This window comes from Acanthisitta chloris, unplaced genomic scaffold, assembly GCF_000695815.1.
Source record: "Acanthisitta chloris isolate BGI_N310 unplaced genomic scaffold, ASM69581v1 scaffold8080, whole genome shotgun sequence".
Classification (NCBI taxonomy): Eukaryota; Metazoa; Chordata; class Aves; order Passeriformes; family Acanthisittidae; genus Acanthisitta; species Acanthisitta chloris.
In genome coordinates this window covers 6,018-30,294 of record NW_008651027.1, presented here as the reverse complement: position 1 = coordinate 30,294, position 24,277 = coordinate 6,018, and the positions used below count along the sequence as shown (strand labels likewise).

At 38.4% G+C, this 24,277-nt stretch overlaps 1 protein-coding gene across 1 annotated transcript in view; it reads left to right on the top strand.

Annotated features, from left to right (window-relative positions):
- Positions 1–17,017, top strand: part of RAB38 (RAB38, member RAS oncogene family) — a 19,348-nt gene extending 2,331 nt beyond the window's left edge. The window contains exons 2-3 of the mRNA XM_009071336.1: positions 5,278–5,558; positions 16,787–17,017. Of these exons, the coding sequence (XP_009069584.1) occupies positions 5,278–5,558; positions 16,787–16,939 (434 nt within the window). The 3' untranslated portion in view covers positions 16,940–17,017. The remainder of the gene's footprint in view (positions 1–5,277; positions 5,559–16,786) is intronic.
- The last annotated feature ends 7,260 nt before the right edge of the window (positions 17,018–24,277 follow it).

Here is a 24,277-nt window from a genome sequence, read left to right as displayed (position 1 = left end):
TATGAATACATATTTATATATGTATGTATATATTTAGATATCAGGTATAATTTTAGCTCTTACATCCTCTTTCCCCTCCATTATACAGCCAATGAACTTAGCACAAATCATATGTGTACTCTTCCTTGCACTTCACACTGTGGATCAGTGGGTAGTAAATTGTGTAACAATCTAGAAATACTTTTCTCAAAAATGTTTTGAGTAAAACCAGTGTCAAGCTTATCTACATTATTGGTAGGATTTATATACATGGTGACTTCATTGAAGGAGTGACATATTCCAGCTGTGGTAGGACCAAGCAGTTTACCCTCACCAGACATGAGAAGAAAAAGCAAATTTGTTCATCTGGTGCCATCTAATTTCATAGTTAAATGCAGTTAATAATTCTGTAACATATTTTCTGTTTTATTTTTATTTTTAATTTGATAAACAAAACTATAATAAGATCTATTAGCTAAATTCTGAAACTGCATTTATTTAGATGAGAGAAATGCTGAATGAGGATAACTAAGCATTTGAAAAATTACTTCAGGGATAAGGTAGACTCTGCATCACACATTGTCACATTAAGACAGGGTCTCTAGCAAATAATATATTCCTGAAGCTATGGGTGTTAGGCAGGAATAATTGGACTAAATTTCATGGTTTATGATATTAATGATATCTGTAACAGCACACTGTAATTAAAATCTATGAATTTATGTCTGACTCAAGTAAGTGCCTAAGTTTGAAGCAATTGAATTTTTAGTATTGTGTGTGGTAGGAGATATACATGACAAAATTTTCCTTGTCTTTAATTTCTATTTTATTTTGCTAAATGTCCCAAATTATCAGTTTTGATGTTCCTGTCAAAGTGTGCCATTACCTCCACTGCTGTGTCATACAACTTTAAATCTTGCTTCTCAGTCAATTTCTGTCGTGGTTTCCTTATCTTTTCTGCTGCCTCTGTGTGAGTATTCTTTAAATTTGTTAACAGATTGTTGGAAGGAAAGCTTTAAAAGAAATTCTTAATTGTATTTTGCACAAGGATGCTGTGGATGGGGGTGTCCCTGCAGCTGTAGGCTGGCACACTGCTTCTGAAGAAAACAGCTATTTCAGACAGCAGATCTGGTGTATTTGCTATTCCTTTCTCTGCAAGTCTGCTCTCCATACTGCTGTCTGTGTTTCGTGCCCACACAACCCAGACATTTCTCTGAAGACCAGCTTTAGCTGCAGATTAACTGCAAGGAGAAGATCTGAGTGCAGCAGAGAGCAGCACATCAGAGCTTTCCTTGCTCCTTTTCCACAGCCATCTCAGCATCCAGGTTCTCACCCTTGCTGTGTATTTGTGGGCTGGATTATTCACTGCTACCAAAAATATGTTGCTTTGCTTTTACAAGGATGGTTCTCATCTCATAAAGAGTTGGACTAATGCTTTAGAGACAATACCAGTGGAGAAAGAACAGATTCATTTCCTTTCCTTGCCACCTTCACCTTTGGAAACAGCAGTATTTGCACAGATATAGGCAAGTGTTTCTGCAGTTGTAAAGTTTTTAAGACTGTTATACTGCAGAAGGAGTAAGCAGACTGTTCACTTTTGCCAGGCACAGCATGTCCTCAGAGTTTTAGGCTTTTAGTGGCTGCTAAGCATTGCAGTACATATGCATAAATAAGATAGTCATGGTGATTTCTAAGCTAAGTTACCTTGAAATTACTGTTCTGCAAACATAAATAAGTCCCTTGCTGTGAGGGTTTTATTTCTGTATAGATTTGTGGTGGGATCCTTGGGCCAGATCCTGCTGACAGCCTGCTTTTCCACAGTCTGGGGTGGTGAACACCACCTCAAGGATTGCTTAAATTTCAATCTGTAAAGACAATGATTTGAATTCAGCTGTGAACAATCTGAAACTTGCTTTGAAGTGAAAGGTAAAAATGTTTAAATCTCCACTATTTCCAGCTTTCCAGTGTTGGCTAAATGCTCTCTGTAAAGCATGGGGGTACCCAGAAGCATTTGTCTCTTAGGATGAGGGACAGTGGCAAGAAGTAAATCCCATTGTAAAACTGGGCATTAGGGTGTTTTAATCAATGTTTAACTTGCATCATACTTCAGATGCTGTGGGTGAGAAGCTGGAAATTATTTAAGTTTTAGTACTTTATCATTAGTTTATATAGCTTTATCAGAGATAACAGTGGTTAGTGAAAATTATATATTTCTCTACAAATTTATGTGGGGTGCATTTTTATAAACTATGAGAATTCTGCTGTTGATTGCTTTAAGCCCATGAACTGATACCTGTCCCTGCTGCAGAGATGTTGCTGAGATTAGGACAAATATGCAGGCAGCTGTCCTTCAGACAGGGAGTCCTTCTCTCTAGAGGAAATCTTCTTGCTTTTTCACCTTGATCTCAACTGCAAAGTTGGGTAGAAGTCATCTGATTTAACAGTTAGACATGTCTTCTCAGTCCCTGAATACAAAGGGACTCTAATCTTAGATACTCCCGGTTATTTTTTTGGAACCTAAATTTGGGCTGATAAATCCCAACATAAGGCACCATCTGAGTGGGCAAAGGCCATTGGGCTTGTGGGATTTGATGCCAAATGCCAGTGGCCTGGCAAAGGGTGCAGTAAAGTACAATGGGCCAGATCAAACAAATATTTCACAAGTTTCTGACCTTTCCAGTGAAAAAGCAAAACCCATCTTCCCCAGTCTCTCTTGCAGTAAAGCCAATTCTAGTGTTCAAGGTTGCCTGTGAGATACCACTGAATACCTAATAGTTGATCTATTTTCTAGCCTAATTACTGCCTAAGCCATAGGATTGCTGATAACCTAAGGCCAGATTCTGACATCTTTAATACATCAAACAGTCCTTACTTTTATGAGTAATTGTGCTAAACGAAAAAGTTTTAGGAATCTCGTCTCTTAATGTAGGATTTTGTTCACATAAGGGAGAATCTGTGGAAAAGAGTTCTCCTGGATCCTTAGACAGATTATTTAGCTCTCCAAGCACAATGCAAATTTAGAGATCACTTTTTTTCACTACATGAATGAAAGTCAAGTCATTATGCAAATTACATAAAACTAAAACTCTGGTTAATAAACCACTTCTTTTTCCATTCAAAGTTGAATAATGTCTTTTTGCCAAGTATATTAATATATTAATTTTAATTGATGGGGAAAAGACCACTTGAAAAAGAGTTTAGGCACTTATCCATCCAGCAGCTTCATTCTTTCTCTTTCTTAAAGTGACTGATGACAGAAACTGGTGAGCCCTGTCCTGCTGCTTTTACAAACATGTGGCTTTTCTGTGCAGTGAAAATCCTGTGTATCTGCAAAAGCAGCTGGAAGTAAGAGGAGGAATCAGTGTCATACTATTTGTCAGAACTTTGTGGGATCACTACTAGGCAGAATATCACAACATAAGAGCCTTTTATCATTCTAGTAGCTTTGTGATGAATCATTTTATGCTGCAAATGGATAATTTAATTCATGACACCGTGTCCCACCCATCTTAGAGATCTGTGTCCCAATAAATATGTGTGAGGCCCAAGTTTAGCTGTTCTTATATAATCTACAATGTGAGTGTCTCAAGAACTTTGCATGAAAAGCATAAATTATCACTGAAATACAATATCCATCAAAAATTAACTGCATATGTTGCTGCTTGCCTCACTGCTGTGTTTCTAATCAGACCTTGACTTTTGTTTGAAGGCACCTTCTTGCAGATGAAAAAAATTGCTCAACAAGGAGATTATTGAATAGCACATGACTTAGCCATTCATCTGATTAGCCCACTGATAAGAATCATAAGACATTTTAATAAAACATAATCATAAGAAATTTTCAATATGACCTCTTAGTTCCCCAAAATAATCTACTTCTATCTTGCTTTGTCAATGGGGCACAGTGTTTGTTTAAGGTTAAAAAAAATCTAACATGAATTTGGAGAAGACAGACTTCCAGTTTGGTTTCTGTATCATGTGAATGACTTTCTCCTTGCTGACACAGTTAGTGCATGAAACCAAAGATAAACATCATAAACCAATGGTGTTTCCCCATAAGTGGATTCAGTGCTATATGCATTAAATGAAACTGCACAGTCTAGAAGCCCAGCATGGTCAGAGGCAGACTGCCAATCTTCTAGTCTTCCTAACCTACTCAAAATTACCCACCTTGAGAAAATAACGTTAGGAACTGGTTTCCATTGAATGTTTCTATTTTCATAACACTTTTTCCAAGCCATGGAAACATATACAAGAGTTGTCTTGCTTAAAGGCTGCTGTTGTTATGATGTGTTTCAGGAGTTTATAATTCTCTTTTGGATCACAGCTCAACAGTAGACATCAATGGAAATTCTATTTTTACTCTTCACAAAAAATTCTATGTAATTTATTTTTTCAAAGTTCCTGTGAAAACAGCAGATATGTTAACAAACCCAGCTGATTAACATGCCACATCTTGATGTCAAGTGTGCTAATTTTCATACTGTTATTCATATAAAATGATAGCTATTTACAATTGTTCATGTTTGAATATAATAATATATTGGTAGTCACAAAAATACTCTAAATAACTTCCCAGAATACACTTTGAATTCAGCAACTTAAAGCAGAAAGCTTCTGAAAAGATCTAGTATGAAATGTCTCCTCCTGGGTCTTTTCACTGGAGCAATACTGTTCTTCATATTGCTACTGCTGTGCTATTTCTTAGAATGTTTTCAATGTTTATAAGGCTTAAATTCACCTTCCTCACCTCTTTGTTTTAGTTTGTCAGTAAAAGTAAGTTTGTAATGACTCTAATACCTGGTATGGCTCCAGAGCTAAATTGTGTTACTGCTGGTTATCACTTACATGAGCATATACAGGACCCTCTTCATGCATGATCAGTTCAGTTGTGTTAGATGTTTCTCACAAAATGCCATAGCATCAAGGATCTGGTATCTAGATTTTTTTTTCACTCTTGTTTGAAGTCCTATAATATACACCAAGATTCATAGTACTCTCCACAGACCAAGAAACCTAGCAGCAAGAAGACCACACACTGAAGTTCAAGCTTGACATAGTTATTTAATTTCCATGGATGTTTGCTTGAGAATTCCTTTTTTTGTGATATACTCTCTTGCATTTTCATACAAACTAGTCAAATTATAAAGTGTAGTTTCCCCGAGACTTACAAAATGAAGTCCTGCCCTCACTAATGTTCTCTTAGAAAGCCTGCTATGTGAAATACTGATCTAGATTGGAAACACTGATTTTTACAAGGTGGTGTTTTTTCCCCCCCTCCTACTTTCTTCATCACAGGACAGGAAAGATTTGGAAACATGACCAGGGTATATTACAGAGAGGCCATGGGGGCATTTATTGTCTTTGATGTTACAAGACCTGCAACGTTTGAAGCAGTGACAAAATGGAAAGAGGATTTGGACTCTAAGTTGGTTCTTCCAAATGGCAAACCTGTGCCGACAGTCCTATTAGCAAACAAATGTGACCAGGGAATAGATGTTCTTATGAACAACGGCATCAAGATGGATCAGTTCTGCAAAGAGAATGGGTTCGTGGGCTGGTTTGAAACATCAGCCAAGGTAATATTTCCATTTCTTTTTAAATGTTTCTGAGTACAGAGAAGTCAGTTCCTAAATTAGTTCATGCAATCAAAATGTTTACCTTTCAAAGCTCCTCTCTTGGTGGAATTATTGAAAGGGGAATTTTTAAATTTCTAAATTTCTATTTCTTTTAGGCCTTTTACTGCAAAGCAAATTATGTGCAACATTCTGAAATGCAGTTGCCCTAATACGATGGGCCAGCAGTAAAGTATGTAACCATTCAACAGCTTGCTGCGTAATAACCTGGGGAGGAAGATGGCCTTAGGCAAGGCATAAACGTTACCTCTTATGAATGATATGAGGATAGTTTTTATCATTCTTAACTATGAATATTATTTCTGAATATTTATATCACCACTTTGCCTGAGAAATGCTGATTTGAGACAATAGCTTTATTGTCTTAGATTCCAGAAATAAAGTCAGTCTATTGTAGAGCTTGTTCAAAGGCCTTTTCATAAACATCACATATCTGGGAAGGAAGGAAATATCAGTGGTCAAAGTGCTGAATGAGCTTCTCTGAGGTTCAATTCTTTGCCTTGGTGCAGACTTCCTGAGTGCCTGGAAAATTGCAATAAAAATCAGAAGGGGCACTGGGACTTTAAGATTATAAAAGCCCAAGGTACAGTGGCCCTGTATAACAATTTGAGATTTCTCATATAATCTCAGTGCATGTGAAATTTGAAGAGCTGGCATGTGAAATATTGATTTGAACACAACAATTCAATGGATATTGTGTTTATTGTATTCTCCTATTATGAAAGCTGGTGTCATCATTAACAGCTCTGGGGAACTTTTGGATGTTTTAAGTGTAAACAGTATAGTTCTGGTTTGACCTAGATTGTTAATAGACTGAAAGCCAAAATGCTGCATTTGATTGTTTAATTTCTTTTAAGCACTTTATGTAAGTTACTTAAGGACTTTGGGGTGTGTATTTGCATTTTACTTTTCCGGTCTTGACACCTTCTTTAAGCATTACTATTTAGAAGATGTTTCACTTGTAATCAGCAGAAGTAACAGCGGGTGAATAGCAGCATGTCCTTGACTGCCTCAAGCATTGCATGAGCTTTGGGCTGAGATTGCAGCTTTTCAGTATTTAAAAGGGGCTTATAAGAAATATGGAGACACACTTTTCAGTATGGCCTGTTGTGACAGGACAAGGGGTAATGGTTTTAAACTAAAAGAGGGTAGATTTAGAATAGATATAAGGAACGATTTTTTTATGATAGGGGTGGTGAAACGCAGGAAAAAGTTGCCCAGAAAGACGGTAGATGCCCCATTGCTGGAAACATTCAAGGCCAGATGGGATGAGGCTATGGGCAACCTGATCTAGCTGAGGATGTCCCTGACCATGGCAGGGGGGTTGGACTGGATGACCTGTACCGGTCCCTTCCAACCCAAACCATACTCTGATTCTCTGATTCTATGTCTTCATGATTAGTGTCTTTGCTTTCCTACTGAATGGGTCTCAGATCTAGTAACTGCTTCTTTAAAATGCCATTTTTAAGACAAAATTTTGGTCTAGGTCAGTGTGTCAATTATCTTGCTCCACAAACATGGTACTTCTCATTCCTGCATGTGCAGCACCTGGTTTGAATTCTGCCAATCTGTGTGGGGTGAGACCAAGACAATCCAGTGTTCCTCTTCAGGATAACCTACGTTTTACTATGAACGGTATCTAGTTCTGGTTTATGAAAGAGGAGAAGATATCTTACTTCATTATAATTATGGCAGAAGGCTAACTATTCCAGGGGAAAAAAACCAAACCAAAAACCCAAACCAAAACCAGAGAGTGAAGGATTTGGAATGGCAAATGCCAGTAGAAGATGTGGAGAATTAGGGGATTATTACGAGACAAACTACTGTTACAGGGATTACATATTTTGGTCCTTTACAATATTCTATTACGTTTCTAATTGTCTTTCATGCCACAATTAACATGAAACTCCTGGTTGTGAGTATCTGGGATCCAGTTCATGAGTGATATGTAACACCGTGTATGGCTGTTTTCTTCAGAATTACTTTTTCTTCATTTCTGATATGTACATGTATCTCCATTTCCTGGGGACAAGGACTAGTTCACTGAAAATCAAGGCCTGAGGGAAAAACCACCACAAAAATCATGTGGAGAGAAATGAATTGTTTTAAAATTCTTGCATCTAAAAGACTTTCAAAGAGAATGTCAGGGAACAGGGTTCACCATTGTTTAAAGGATACAGGACCATAGTTTCATTATTCTAGGTTTGGATTAGCAAAGTCATGCAGCTGGTCACTACTCTTTGGCCTATGAGAAAGGAAACTGTACCATGAATTCCATACACCAGTTCCCAGCAAGCAGCTGTCCACTTCTTGAAAAGGACAATCACATTTATTGTGCCAAGGGCATTGCAAGTCATGACAGAAAATTAATGTACAAACAATTTCAAAGGTCACAGAGAGGTTTTGCTGTGACGATGAAGCCAGTCTTGAGCAGAATTATGGAAGTATAAAGGACATATAAAGTTTAAAAAAGTCACAACAGAGGAAAAGTTTTCCTGGTTTCTGTAAGCCACATAGAATTAAGATTTTGAGTTATTTTTAAACAAAGGAGATATCTAGATTCTTCTTAGTCTATTTAACTCAGAAACCCAAGCAGTCCTCAGATTTCCAGTTCAGTCATGTAGGAACAGAAAGAAATTCAGCTTTGAGAAAACTTTTCTTCAAAAGCCACTGCAAAGGGAGCAGTGAGAGTTGAGGACACGACTTATCAGACTGTTCTCTGTTGCTATAGACCAGAGGCTAGGATATGTTTTTCTGTAATCCCTACACCTGATTTCCACTGAGAACTGGAGGCTCTTGACTTTCAAATGATGCAAAGAAGATGGTTGAATCACAACATTTATGCAAAGTTAGATCAGAGTAATTTCCCCACTTGGTCTAAGTTCTGCACTAAAACCTATGCTTTTTTTTTCTTTTTCCTAAACAAAAGTTATTATTACTGCTATTTTAAAATATTGGATGTTATATGTACCTGGTATTCTTTCAGCCTATGGCATATTAAATAATTGAACTTGGGTCTGGGGAGAATAAATACCTAACTATGTTTGCTGTAGAGAACAGCAACTCTTTTCTAAAGCAGAATAACACTGCCAGAGAAGTCATCACATTGCAGCTAGCAGTTTTAGCAGTTCAAACAAGTAATAACTCTCTTTTTGCGGTATTCTGGAATAATTAGATCTCTGGAGGTTTTCTGGAGATGTGCTTGGAAATGTTATAGCCTTCAGAGCAAACCGAATATGATTTATGCATTTTGGAAAAACAAAGGTGATTACTTATAAAAATAACATCTTTTCATTCTGGTTGCCTTGCAGAAAGTGGCATGCTATATGTACCTACCATATTTCAAGCTGTCAATGGTTTTAAATTCTTGTCTGTAGCACTGGCAGATTACACCAAAAAAACACGACTGTATTATTCCCTGGTGCTGTTTTTTGTGAGTTAACTACTCCAATATAAAACATTTGAGCCACCTAATGTATTAGTTTTGATTCTTACATTAATCTGAAGGAAATGCTCAGCCTATTCCAATTTTTTGCCATCTACAAATATAGAAGAATTTGTGCTGTGTAAGAAGAGCTTTACTGGGCAACACCACCACGCAGTATAGTCACAAGTTAAACTATCACCATATATCCAGTGGTTTCTTTTATATATGCACATTTAGTTCACTCATATTGATTGCAGTCTGAAAGGCAGGTCCCCAGATAGTCAAAAAATAACCCTTAATAGTAAATTCTTTAATAAATTTCATGACCACAACTATTGTGAAAGATTCATTCTTTTAAGGGAAGGAAATTTCTCCTTCCTGTCACACATTTAATTATCCAGCACATGGCCAGAGCAGCTGAGAGCTCTACTCATATTTCCAAGCCTTTAAACTGTTTTCACCACCATTCCTAGTTCAAAGAGGTGAGCTTTTGACTTAGATTAGAAAAGCAGCAATTTCAAGCTTATTATCACTTTATAATGAAAATGGAACTTGTGCAACAAAACAGACAAGTCAGGCAAAACTAAATTTGCTCCAAAGTACCTAATTCAGAAATAACTTGAAATACCTTATGGCCAGCCATGGCTGTGCTGTGGTTATGCCCAAGTTCTAATTTTCCCAGCTGTAATTCTGATGTCAGCAAGACAGAATTAGGTGACAAGACATTCACGTTTTGTCCAAATTGTCTAGAAAGGCTGGTAGCTGTGCTTTTCAGATCCTTACCAAGTATAAGCACGCAGCTGCTTGTCTGCTGAACATCATGGCCTGGAGACTGATGAGCAAACTGAGTCTCTGGGCTATTTGAACACATCCTATTTGGACCAGGAAAAAGTTATAGAATCTTTCCTCTTCTCAGAAATGTGGATAATAAAATGTCCTTTCTCCAGCTTTTGTCTGACAGGCAGCCCACAGTGTGTCGTCATAGAATCATAGAATAGTTGGGTTGGAAGAGACCTTAAAGATCACCTAGTTCCAACTCCCCATAGTGCCCAAATGCTGGACTAGCAATCAGAAATCCTCTTTGCCACTGATCTGCTGCATTATCTTCAGAAAGTCACTCTCCCCAATGATCCAGCCTTTTCTTTCATGAAGCAAGGACATTTGTTCCACATATCTTACCAGTGAGCACTGTGAAGAAACCAAGCTCTATGAGTCCTTGTTTAAATCACAAACTCTTCAGTTCTTCTGACTGGACAATTATTATGAAAGATGAAAAAAGCAAGCTATGCAGTAAACTTGCAGAGGAACAGGAGAGGTAGTTCTGATTTCCATAAAGACAAACAGGGTTTGGACATGTATTTGAATTAGGTTGACACTTCAGCTAATCTGCTGATCTGGTAACTGAAACCAAAGCAATGTATTTGAGACTGCCAGACCCAGTTAGAGATGTGTAGGTTTTTACATTGTCTTTTTAATTCACTCAAAGCAAAGTCTGACCAATCTCACTGCACAGAGCCTTAGAAAATACTTCAGCTTCTGCCATAAAGCGAGAAATGAAGCTGACACCTAAGGCAGAAGCTTTCATTTCAGATATACAGTTGCTCTGTTCAGAATCCTCTGCAGAGTTTGTTTCCTGTAACTAAAAGCAGTTGATTCAGATTATCCTATGGGTATTAGAGCTGCCCTGTAGCTCTCTGGATTGCTTTTATGAAATATGTTACTTAGTGTTGTCTCAAAACTGGAAATTCACAGTATCGGAAAATTGTTGATGGAAGGTCATTTAGTGAAATAATTTGGTTGCAGAATATCCAACCAGCCATAAGAACTCAATCACAGAAATTATTTTGTTCTCAGAGTTGCAGTCACAGCAGTTCACTTCCATGAATTTCATGTTCATGCATCCGGATGGCTTTTAACATGTATGGTTGCATTTCCCAAGAAATACAACCACAGCAATACAGCACACCATCTTAATAAGGCTCTGCTGCCAGAGGTTTCCAAGGGAGCTCTGCTAAGGGAGTGTGTGGAGCTATCCCCTCAGACTGCTAGCTCCAGGGGACTGAAGGTTAAAACATCTTGAAAGTCATTTCTCTGCTCCTGGTTTTTAGTGCATTATGGAAATAAAGTGTGGAAGCTATGTGCTTCTCACTAGGCTCCCATCTAATATCTGAATATTTTGCAATATGTAAATGTTTACTTCTGGGAAGCCAATTTTCTTCAACTCCAGTAGCAGTAGTCTAAGGTCACGTCTCTAAGTGGTGCTGATTTAAACCTCCCCAAGTGCCTTGGTTAGGTAGCTATGCCTGCATACACATTGTTGATCACCCTGACTTTCAGGGTAAGACTCAGAAGTGTCAGATTCGGTCAGAGGAAGAAACTATCAGTGTAGAAAGAGAGCAGTTTTATACCAGAAAACAACCAGACAGACAAATCTAAGATATCTGCATGGCAAAGAGAGAAAAATTTCATCTGGAAGTGAGACAGACCCTTAAAATTAGGAAAAACCTTTTGTCTTCTGTAAAGAAGTAAGAAGCAGTCTAATCTGTGGGGATTTGTTTCATATATTAAAATGGAATGCCCTAAATGTTAATGTTCTGCATCTGCAGTAGAGATGACAGATAAGGAGGAAGGCAATCCAGAATGCAAAGAAGCTTGCTGAGTTAGTGTACTGATTTGAGTCACGTTCAATAATGTATTTATTTTCCCTTCAGTTGATTGTTTCTTACAAGGCTATGGCATTATTTCCCATAGCAATGGGTTCAAAGGTTTTAAATAATGCAACTCTCCTTCCCTGCCCTGAGTTGCTATGCTTTCCATAAAACTGCCCTTAGAAAAGATACATTTGAATGAGATCAATCTACAAAGCAAACTGTAATTTCATTTCTGTCTTCCAGTGTTCTTTTCTGGTTTTCAGAGATTGCTCAGAGTTATTTTCTGTGCCTTGCTTTATTTGGTACTAGAATAAAGAGTAGCATATGCTGATTTTCACTTTTGCATTCATTCTTGATGAGGTCAAGAGAAAGACTGGCTCAAGTAGTCAGACATCATCACAGGAGCAGTTTTTAGGTCCTTGCTCTGGCAGACATTGTCAGGTTGATGCAGGGTAAGTCACTTAGTGCTGGATTCACAGCTCAGCTCTTGCATCACTGATTGTGATAGTGTCTTACAGATGCTGGGGCTTACTGAGGCACACAGAAAATGGGCTAGGCACCTCAAGGGACAGGTCAAGGGGAGATGCCCAGGAAAGGGTTGGCAATATAAGAAGTAGAGCAAAAGCAGGAAGAGAGGACTGATAGCAACAAAGATGCCATAATACGGGTAAGATTATTTATGGTCTTGCAGTAAAAGCTCTCCCATGAGCCTTGGGAAAGAAAAGTGTTGCATCCCTACCTTATCATAAGAAGACTTCAAATTATGCCATCTCCCACTGTCCAGCTAGCACCATGTGTTGGACCAGTTTCATGTAGTTTCCTCTGTTTATGACTCTGCTTTTTCTCTGTTTGATAAATGGCCATAGCAGCATTTTCCTATCAGAGAAAGCTGCTGTGTAGATAAACACATCAAAGATGCAGTGCTGAGTAATAGCAGCCTTATAAGTAATATAGGGAGACAGAGCTTCCACTGTGTTTGGAGAACTGTGAAGGTAAATGTGACCTCAGAGGAGGCTGGATAACAAGCACTACAGGTGCATCCAGTACCATGCCAGGAGCTAGATAATGCCTGGACATCTTGTTCAGAAGTAGCTCCTCTGAGGAGGCAGAGTAGGCCCCTACTATGACCTAAAGAATTTACTCAGAACGTTAAAGGCAGTTATTATAAACAAAACAGGAGAAGAAGAGAGGAGAGGAAGAGGAAGAGGAAAGGAGAAAGAAAAAATTCTGAACTGCAGCAATCATTACAATTCCAGTGGTGGTTTTTTTGTAGAACAAATGTCATAAGGGAGATGACGGTTAAGGCATTTCAACATAGAGACACACTGAAAGACATGATTTCACTCTTCTGTCTCACCTATATTTTCTTTCTTTTTTGAAACATAATTAATTTTATGTAATAATAATAACTGGGGATGTTTCCATCTATCAATACCATAATTAGAGTGTCTGTGATTATTTCTCTCTGTCCAGTCTTACACTCTGATTGTTGGTTTCTTTGTATTTGGTGAGTGGATTTTCATCTTCCCCTTTTTCTCTTTTGTCCCCTTGATTGCCATTCAACAGCTCCTGCTCTCTAAAATCACCAGGTCTCTGGATGTGTGTGTTTGGATAGCAGATCACCTTCTACTGTCTGCAGCTGCTTCTCTACCTAGCAGAATATTGATTTTTCTTTTGCAAAAATCACTATAGGAGAAGAGGTGCAGAAATCAATATTTCATTAGTCAGACCAGAGTACAGCAATGTCTGATCTGCAGACCTAGAACACCATAGGATTTGGGTTGTAACAAAAGGCAATAGTAGCGCCAGAAAGGAAGTGGTCAAGGCATAGAACTGAGAGAGCAGGAGTTGCTTCCTTGGTGTGAGCACAGTCTCCTTGCAGCAGGTGACTTAACATGTCACTTGTCATCTGTGCCATGTACCAGTTGTCATCTGAACCACAGGAGAAGGCTGGAGCTAGACACAAACTCAAAAACATCTGAGCTGTCTGCCAGGGTCACCTTCCCTCTTCATCCCTCTGTACCCCAGCAGAAATTTTTATCCACACAGCTTAGACAGTTCAGGATGAGAATACCTATCTGATCCAACACTGACTAAGAACAGGGCTTGCCATTCCTTTCCTCTCATATAGAACAAAAGGCAGAATGTTAATTGCAGGAGTGCAAACACTTTAAATAGCAAAAGACCAGCACATTTTACTTGAAGAAGTAAGAGCTCAGTCACATAAAATTCTGCAGGTGTATCTGGAGGGATGGTGCCCTGGCAGGGAGGAAGGTGGATGGAACAAAAGAGGAAGCCTTTTCAGGTGGCATGGCCAGAGCTGGGGATGATCTCTATCTGTACCGAATCCCACTTCACAGGTATTCAGTAGATCTGGGCAGACACCTACCAGGGAAATAGCAAAAGGAGAAAGAGCAATGCAGAAAAAGAGAAACTGAGATGCTCATCAGTCCATTACTAAAGGCAAACACAAGGCAAAATATTTTTCACATTTCTAGTTTTCTGCATTTACCCATCCTGTTTTGGCTTCAGCTTTCTAAGCAGTAGTGAGAGATATTTTTCATTGTCTGTTTTTCTTCTAATAAAATTTCACAGTGGTATGGAAAATGCTTTTTGTGCATGCTTGAGGAATTTGCTTGTCTAGTCTGAGAGAGCCATGTGATACAGCAGCATTTTAACATCTCAGTACAGAGCCAATTCCCAGCTCTCTATTACCTTCCAGGGGTTACGATATAAACAGCTTGTCTAAAGATTTGGGTTTTTACAACCAACTGATATTCTTTACAGATAAAATATTCAAGTTCACTTGTGTAGTTGAAGAAACCTGTGAAAATTTGGCACTAATTAACATTTTCATCTAAATACCCAGATTTCAGCACTTTGCTGTGGTGCAAAAGTGTGGTCAATGCAATTTGTGGAACTTTGCCATTGATTTCAAGGGGATTAGACAAAGCCACCATCTCCGAATTCCCTTAGCTTTTGATCTTCATATAAGTGTACCTTCTCTACAGATACACGCACACGAAGTTCTTTTATCGCTAGTTTATGACCTCAGTACAACAGGCTTCAGATTGCCAGAGGGACTGGGCACATAGGAATCTTATGCAGTTCAACAAGGCCAAGTGCAAAGTGCTGCACCTGGGTCAGGGCAATCCCAAGCATCAATACAGGCCGGGCAATGACTTGATTTAGAGCAACCCTGCCACTTGAGGGTGCTGGTCGATGAGAGGCTGGATACGTGCCGGCAACGTACGCACTCTCGCAGCCCAGAAAGCCAACCCTGTCCCGGGCCGCATCAAAAGCAGCATGACCAGCAGGTTGAGGGAGCTGATCCTCCCCCTCTACTCACTCTCTTGAGACCCTACCTGGAGAGCTGCATTCAGCTCTGGAGTTCCCAACACAGGAAGGACATGGACATGTTGGAGTAAGTCCAGAGGAGGCCACAAAGAAGGCTGGTGCACCTCCGCTAAAATGGCAGGCTGTGAGAGTTAGGGCTGTTCAGCCTGAAGAAGAGAAAGATCCAGAGAGATCTTCTAGCTCCTTCCAGTATCCCAAAGGGGCTTATAAGAAAGATGAGGAAAAACTTTCTAGCATGGCATGTTGTCAAAGGGCAAGATGCAATGGTTTTAAACTAAAAGAGGTTCTATTTAGATTAGATATAAAGAAGAAGTTTAATGAGGGTGTTCTAGCATGGCATGTTGTCAAAGGGCAAGATGCAATGGTTTTAAACTAAAAGAGGTTCTATTTAGATTAGATATAAAGAAGAAGTTTTTTACAATGAGGGTGGCAAGACAGTGGCACAGGTTGCCCAGAGAGGTGGAGAATGCCCCATCTCTGGAAATACTCAAGTTCAGGTTGGATGGGATTGGAGCAACCCCATCTAGCTGAAGATGTCTCTGCTGACTGCAGGGGAGTTGGACTAAATGGCTTTTAAAGGTCCTTTCCAACCAAAATATTGTATGATTCAAGGATTGAGCTTGAAAGCCTGGGTAATCTTAGGTTGTAAATAAAGTATCAGCTTTATTGAGCAAGAGTAGTGTGCATATACACAAACATATATATATATTCATATGCATTTCTATATGTATGTATGTGGGTGTGCAATACAATTTCTTAGAAGACTGAAGCTACAGTGAAGTTTCTGTCTCTTGTCATAAAAATAAATAACCAATGCCAATAGTTAGAGTAGAACAGTGTCTTTTATGGCAGACAACCTGACTTTTCATTCCAAACATACTGATGGCTGTGATTAAAAAAATTTCCTTACTCAGTATTACTGCTTATTTTTTATGCTGTGCTGAGCTGTGTCTTACCAAACAAGTTGCTTCAGCTTTACTTTGCAAACAGAGTAAGGATTGCTGCAAGTTAAACATGCTATTGATGTAAAGCACATGTAGGAAATTATGTTCTTTACCTTTCATTCTAAACCCCTAGAGTGACAATTTTTGTCCTGCAAACGAAACAAATGGTGATATATCTCTTCAAAGCAATGCATTGGAGATAAGCCATCCTCAGCAAAAAATAAGGGAGGACTCCAAGTGATAACAGAACTTTTTTTATTGTTTTGTGAGTAACTTGATATTATATAATTTATTCAATGAATCTGGTTCATCACAGGTTTCATTGTGAGCATTGTATACAGAAATCTTGAAACTGTGGAAAGGGCTTTAAAAAATAAGTGCTAATGATGGTGTAATTGCAAATAGGTAATTAACAATTTAGAAATCAGAGTAACCATTATTCAAGCAGTGAAATATGGGCTCTGGAGCTTTACTTCAGGCATCTGTCTTCAACATCCCTCTGGCATTTGTTTTTTTAGTTTATTGAAGCAATCAAATCACCAAGAGATTGAGGTAATTTAAAGTCAGTTCTGTGTACAATTAAAAGGAGATATGAATCATTAGATATATAAAAATTAACTAACTTCAAAACTCCAGTAAGCATTATTTAATACAGTCAGTTTTTGAAAGCTGTTTATTAAGGGAAGTAAACTTTTGATGTTGCCTAGATAAAAGTTTAATTATGCACAGGAAATATGCAGCATGGTTTAATTAATATTGACTAATCAACCTCTCTTTCTCTTTCACTTGCAGGAAAATATAAACATCAATGAAGCTTCCAGATGCTTGGTGAAACACATAATTGCTAGTGAGAGTGATCCAGTTCAGTCTATTGAACCAGATATTATAAAACCACACTTGAATTCCTCCAAGATTGTCAGTTGTTCAGCTTGCTTTAAATCCTAAGAGACTTCCAAACTATAACAAGAGCTGAACAATTATGATTCACAATTTATACTTTATCCAACATATCCAGTCTGCCCAGATTGTCCCTAAGCAGATTGCAGTTTTCTCAAAAAATATATTTAAATTTTTTCTTTATTTTTTCAGCTACAATTTATTATGAGCTGTTCATTGATAGCAGCTTTTCAAAACTCACTTTGGCTACTGGTCAAATAAGATGCATGGTGATGGCTGTGTTTTCCTGTTTGAGTAGCACCATCAGTGTTATCAAAACCTATTTCTTTGCCATGTGGTTTCTGAAAGCTATTTGTGATGTGACTGCAGCAATATACTACTCGTCCATTGGTTTTCCAGCCTGTCTTCTTAATACCTTGACCAGGCAAATATCATCATTACTCTGTTTTGTCACCCCTCAAACTTGAATGGTCTTGTTTCATATGAGGAAGATGGTGATGTCAATGAAAATTTAGCTGTTCAGGAAGAGATAACAAGAATACTGACAGTGAAATCTTCCCATTGCAATTTCCATCTCCTGGATGAAGTGGCAGACTGAACATGAAGCAGCGTTTCACGTCATTCAGTTGTTGAGAAGATCTGAACTTCTTTGACTGAACTCTGATATAGTATTTGGTCTCTTTCTGAAGAGTTACATTCTCATAATTGATAGCATTGTCTTAGATGAAGCAAAATAGAACCAGTCAAGGGTGAGGGTTGACAAGCAATCAGGGGTACAGTCTCATAGATGAAGCAGCTGAAGGTTTCAGAGTGGTTATCTATTCTATAAAGCCAGCATTTCCTCTGAAAGGCACACATTGATTTTTGCCCCTGCCTTTCCATCCTTCATGCCACAGATATCCTGCTGTGTTTCAACTGTGTATATTCTCTAAGTCCTTGCATGCATCCCTCTATTATGTTGATTCTCATGGGAAAATTCAGTATCCATGCTATCAAGTAACAGTAGAACTTTTCTGGAATCAATATGTTTTGAATAGCACGGTATTTGCTTTCTGAAAACATTCTTCTAAAAACCACAATTGTATGAATGATCACAGGAAACAAAATTAAACAGTCCTAAGAAACACTTCTGGAAGATGTGCAGAATCTGTTGAGCTGTACTGTGGAAACTAAATGGTTGATTTTCAGTGTCTCACAAAATATGCAGGTTGGTGGAGTCATTCAGACAAGTGTGTCTAGACAAGAAGTCTTGACATCTGGCTGCAAGCCCCTTCAAGACAAACTTTGCCTGTCTCCTGCTATAGACTAATCACTTGCATTTTCTGTTCTTACTGAGACTTTTCCTTCCTAAGCTGTGAACTGTCAGTTGCAGCAGCTGTCTTCTGAGATGCGTTTCTCTCCTTAGAGATGTATAACACTGGAGGGCAGGAGACAGAATCTCACGATGCTTTGTGTTTGCAGATGTCACTGCAATACTTCACTAAATAGTTGGAAATGAAGGAGTGAAATTCTCAAAGTCTAGTACATACCTGTTGCATAGGAAAAATTTAAAAAAATTATTTCCAAAGCTCACCTTATGCTGTGAGACCTATGAGGTTTGTGTGCCTCTGAAGTTCATCCTAGTACTTGGCAGTGTTAGATTTATGTTTGGACTTGTTGGTCTTAAAGTTCTTTCCAACCTAAATGATGCTATGATTTTCTGACTCTGTCACTAAAAGATCTGTTACTATATAGGCACTGCAGAGGAGAGCCAGGGACAGAGGTAAAGCTCTTTATGTGCTCTTCCTAAAGCTCTTCAACTTTTGTCACAGAATTTTGGAACAAGAAAGCAAGGTCTCTAGCTTTAAAAATAAAAATTCACATCCAGAATTAGTTCGCACAGACATAGACATAAAGATCCATATGTATAATAAGTTGGCTTTTTTTGAGGAGAATAATTTTCAAGTTGTCTTGATCTCTGTGTTATCTTTTAATACCTGTCTTAAACATCCTTTAACTCCTGCTGTGATCTGGGTCAAATACCTTAACCTTCCTGCCTCGGTTTCCTTATCTGTAAAATAGGGATCAATGTACACACCTACCTCACAGCACTCCCTGAAAGTTAATATTGACACCATGCTTTGGAGATGTATGTTATACAAATGCCAAGCTCTGTTACTGCTCAGAACGAAATATGAGTGCCCTCTAGCATAAATACATGGTGCTGTAATGCCTTAGTGTTCTAAATCTATCTAGGGCTTGCTTGTGCTAAAACAATTAGCTTCAATTATTCCACCTCAGTTAACCTAGTCAAGGTAATGAAGCAATGTGTGACTGCATGGGATGATCAGATTAGCTGCAGATGGGTTGCAAACAGAAAGTGGCTGCACAGATGTCATGGTACTAGTTTAATAATCAACAAAGCTGCAATTCAGAACTCATGCCAGGTTAGCTATTTCAAATTTAAAGCATTATTTAAGTCAAGTTGTAGGGATGCCTAATCAAGCATAACACTCAATTGATACCTTGAGCCAACACTGTGGGGAACACAAGCATCTAGGTATTCAGACAGCTTCTAAAGGGCTGATTTTTCATTAGTTAAACACCATACTTTACTTGTAAATGTGTGTCTCAGGTGAAGCAGAGGAAGTTGCTATTTCCTCCAAAAATTATTTTGTGCTCAACTTGCAACAAACACAGCAGTTCCTATTGTGTTTTACTTATCTTCATATCACTTCTCTTTGGTGGCTTCTAGCCAATGTTCACTAAGCATAACGTTAAATTCCACATGTCTTTGAGAGCTATGGCTAATGATCTGGTATAACAGTAATTGAAACCACCCTGCATAAATAAAGCACTTAAATGACACAGAGATATTTTTTTTTTCTCCACTGTATTGTATAAACCAGCTGTAAAATATGAACTCATAATCTGCTCCCCTTGTTTCTGTTGTGTTAGGTTTCACTGCAGTCAGTTTTTTGGGCAGATTTTCCACCTCTGGTAGATGATGAACAGAATTTGGCCAATTTCTAGGCTTAGGACCATATGAGATATAAGCTCTGAAGTCATACATATTTACACCATAAGAACTAGAACAGTGTCAGAAAGAATCAGGCCTCCTTAGGAGGTTACATAAATCCATATGTTCATTTTTATTTGTACTAAAGTGCTAAAAATCTGTCAAGTATCTTTCTATAACACAATAAATATGTGAATACCACCTGGATATCTAGCGAACAGAGCCTTTTTAGGAAAGGTTGTTGTAGGCAAGCCAGAATAAAAGCTTTAATTTGGAATTAATTAGGTCAGTTTGTGCTAATACCCTTTCAGGAACAAATATAAAATTTAATTATACTGTGTCAGTCCCTAGCAGGTTGGATTTCCTTGGGTTTTATTGGTACATTTTGGTGGTCACTAGGGACCAGGCATCTTAATTGCATGGCCATTTCAAAATTAAACATTTTCCCCTTCTGTTTGCAATAAGCAATAAAAGATGAGTCTCTATGGCCTTCCAAGTGGGCAAAGATACTGCAAAGTGGACTTAAAATTAATTTTCTTTCTAGTTCCCCATAAATGCCCCTCTGAGTGTTCCAGCACTTCAAACTACACACTGATGAGCAAGGGAGGTGCTGGACATGAGGAATCTGCCTGAAATACTCAATTAAAATGGTGGTTGAGCATCTTTACCCCAAGACATCATTTACAACTCAGCCACAACACCAGTAATGAGAGGATGTCTTTCATTTTCCATCATTGAAGCTCCATATAAAGAGAATCTCATGATCCTAAATACCTTGGGAAGCATATACTTATTATTGTTAGGAAAATGGATGGAGTGAAAGGTAACCACTATTTTGTTATTCCAGAAATACCATAATTTATTTGACCAGGTTCAGCTTTCAACAGAAAGCCATTTGGACTCTGAAAATCAGGTTTTGTTCTTCTTATGCACCGTTTTTTTAATCACATATTTTAATTGAACTTTTCAATTCAGGAATAGCTGATTCAACAGTACCATATGTATGCAGCTGGAATTGTTGTACATCAATATTTTATGTTCAGACTTTTTTTTTTTTGCTTCTATTTTAACCTACCTGACTTTATAAAATGGGGAGGGGGGAAAGGAGAAGGTGCATGTTTAAACAACAGTTTTGTTTTACCTTTTGAAGCAGCTGGTCAGCTGAATGAAGTAAAATTGATAAGCAGATATGAGAAATGCAATTTAATGTCAACTGCCAGGAAACAATCTATTAAAATATCTCTTATTGCACCAATATTTATGCATGTGACTACAGGTTCTATTGTAATAAAAGACAAAAAAAACCATGGAATATGAGTAATTTGTAAAATTAGTTCATTAACCAAAGTAAGCACATAAAAGTAGCCTCAAGTTAATTCAGCTTTTTTCATATGTAGCTAATTTCTGATATATATATAAGTATATTGTAATAGTTTCATTTAGACTGTTTACTTTCTGTACAATCTCTCTTTTCAACCATCTAGGTTAGTGTTTGATGTTGGTTAAAGCGTAACATATCTGAGACGGAAACTTTCCACCTTTTCTGCCTAATTGATATGACATTCCAAATGCAGCTTTTATGGCTCCAGCTCTTCAAAGAACCTCAGTGCAAAGTCTGATTTTACAGGCAGAATTTTTGGCTCACAAATAGATGCCTCATCAGTTTGGGGGCTCATTAGTAATCACAGGCTCAGTTCTTGGAAGTCTGGCTGAGTAATAAAAGGCCTAAATTTGTAAAATGGGCAGCTGTATGTCTAGGATATAGGAACTGTATTTTGCTTCAGCTGTCAGGGCAAGCTGGTACCTGCAGCAATGTTACACACTTGATCCTTCATTATTCCCTAGAAATATTAGATTGCTTTATTAATTACAGAAAAAGGAAGGAAGGAAGGAAGGAAGTGCTTGCCTGCAGTGTGAGTTCAGTATTTATTTTACAGTTTTTAGCTTTTCTGCAACTACAAACAAATTAATATCCTGGTTTCAATAACTTTTAAAATAATGTAACCTGATATTATCACACCCCATGGCTGGATGTGCTGCAAGACCCTCAAATCCCCAGTCTTGGTTACATAGTTATAGCTACACTCACCACAGCTCGCAACAAGGAAATATGTTTGACTGCACAATTAGGGAATATTAATTTCCTGAAAATCATCTCCTTTACAATTGCAGTGCATCAGCTGCCTAATTAAGATTGGAATCTCGGTCTCCTATGTTTCAAATGCAGTAATAACAGTTTACAAAAATGAGATATGAAACTGCGAAAAGCCATAGCACACTAATCCCAAGAGTGGAAGCTGAGCAAATGAACTGGTAGGCTTCTCTGCAGGTCAGCAGCAGGAGAAAATTGTTCTAGTCTGATATTTGCCTGCTTTCTTCTAGGAAATGAACTTTCAGTTAAGCTGTAGTAGCTCAATTCCACAGCAACTGGTAATAGTTGCACCAGGCATCTACCAAGTTTAAGCAGTTTTGAAAGCCAAGCTACAATTTATTTCAGAAATGGCATCTTTGTTAAAGGTTTAAAAGTCAGTGATGCCTAAATATTTTCTCAGATACAGAAAAGGTAATTTTGTGTACCTAACTCCCATACAAATCTCTCCTTGTATCTCCTGTTTTCCTGAATTTGTGCATTTGGCTTTTACAAACCAATGCAAGGCAAGGGACACTGCAAGATGTTCCTTTAACAGTGATGCTTCAGCCACATCCAAAATCCTGCAAAGGAGATGAACATAATGAATGGGGAGGCAAGCAATGCAGCAGGTCAGGGTGAACAGAAATATCTGGGACTGATCCAGGACCAATTCAAGAAGCACTCAAAGACACCTAAAGATGCTTGACAACTTTCTTAGCAAGATGCTTAGTGAAAATCTGATACATCAAGCTTTCATCACTTAGAGGTCTATGAATTTTCTAGGGCACAAATTGCTGGTTTTATGTTGTGTGCCTTGAAATTTGCCTCTTTGCTGACTCATTGCCAAAGATGTCTAGTTTATTTCAGGAATTCTCTCCCTTTGGCCTTTGGTGCCATCTCCTTGACTTGACACTTGGTGAGGAGCTCTTACCAGACTCATCAAGACTGAGACTGTTGTGGTTTAAACCCAGCCAGCAACTAAGCACCACACAGCTGCTCACCCACTCCCACACACAGTGAGATGGGGTGGAAGAGAATTGCAAGTGTAAAAGTGGGAAAACTCACGGGCTGAGATAAGAACAAAGAGAGCAAAATAAAACTCAGGAAAGACTAATGATGCAAATGAAAACAGTTGCTTACCACCAACCAGTCAATGCCCAGTCACCATGCAGTGACACCCCCCATCCCCACTAGTTTATTGCTGAGCAAGATGTCATATGGTATGGAATATAGAATCATAGGAATACAGGATTCTTTGAGTTGGAAGGGATCTTCAAGATCATCTTGTTCCAATCCCTTGCCATAGACAGGACCATCTTCCACTAGACCAGGTTGCTCAAAGCCCCATCCAAACTGGTCTTGAACATTTCCAGGAATGGGACAACCACAGCTTCTCTGAGCAACCTGTGCCAATGCCACACCACACCCACAGTAAAGAATTTCTTTCTAATATCTAATCTAAACCTGCTCTCTTTCAGTTTGAAGACATTCCCCCTTGCCCTGTCACTACATGTCCTTTTAAAAAGTCCCTCTCCAGCCTTCTTGTCGCCCCCTTTAGGTGCTGAAAGACCACAACAGGGACACCCTGGAGCTTTCTCTTCTCCAGGATAGAGAAGCTCAACTCTCTATCTCTGTGATCTGGATGAAACTCTCCGCTGGTTTTGGCTGGGGTAGAGTTAATTTTCTTCACAGTAGCTAGTATGAGGATATGTGTGCCTTGTCTGATCACAGCTAGCATTTGAATAAATTAAAAACAGAAACCTGACAGAAGCTAAAATGCAAAGTTTCCCAAAGACAACCACCCCCGGAAGAGTCTATCTGCTGCTGGGCAGTATACAGGTAATGGGTATTTAATGTTTCATCAGGGTCAGGTTAGCATGCCAATGCCACCCTGTGGATTTTAAGTCTGTGAGGTAAACCTTGAGTCCACACTCAAGGGTGATGTAGAGGTCATGAAAAAAGAGACAGCTACCTCTTTATTATGTAATGGAACACTCTGTATATGACTACACAGCAGTTTAGCCTGGATGAGTCTTCAAATTTTGTAGATCTTCATAATGAGAACACAAGGGGAAACTGTGGCAGTTTTTTATACCTGTCATTGTGGAGTAAACTCTTCTAGGCATCCCATTGTGTTTTTCAGCGAAAATATAGTTTAGTGGTTGCTTTAGACTTTGCTTTAGTTTAGGTTTTGCTTTAGTTGTATCTGCTAGGTGAAAAAGGAACAGGAGTTTCAACTTATTATTTTTCCAGGAGT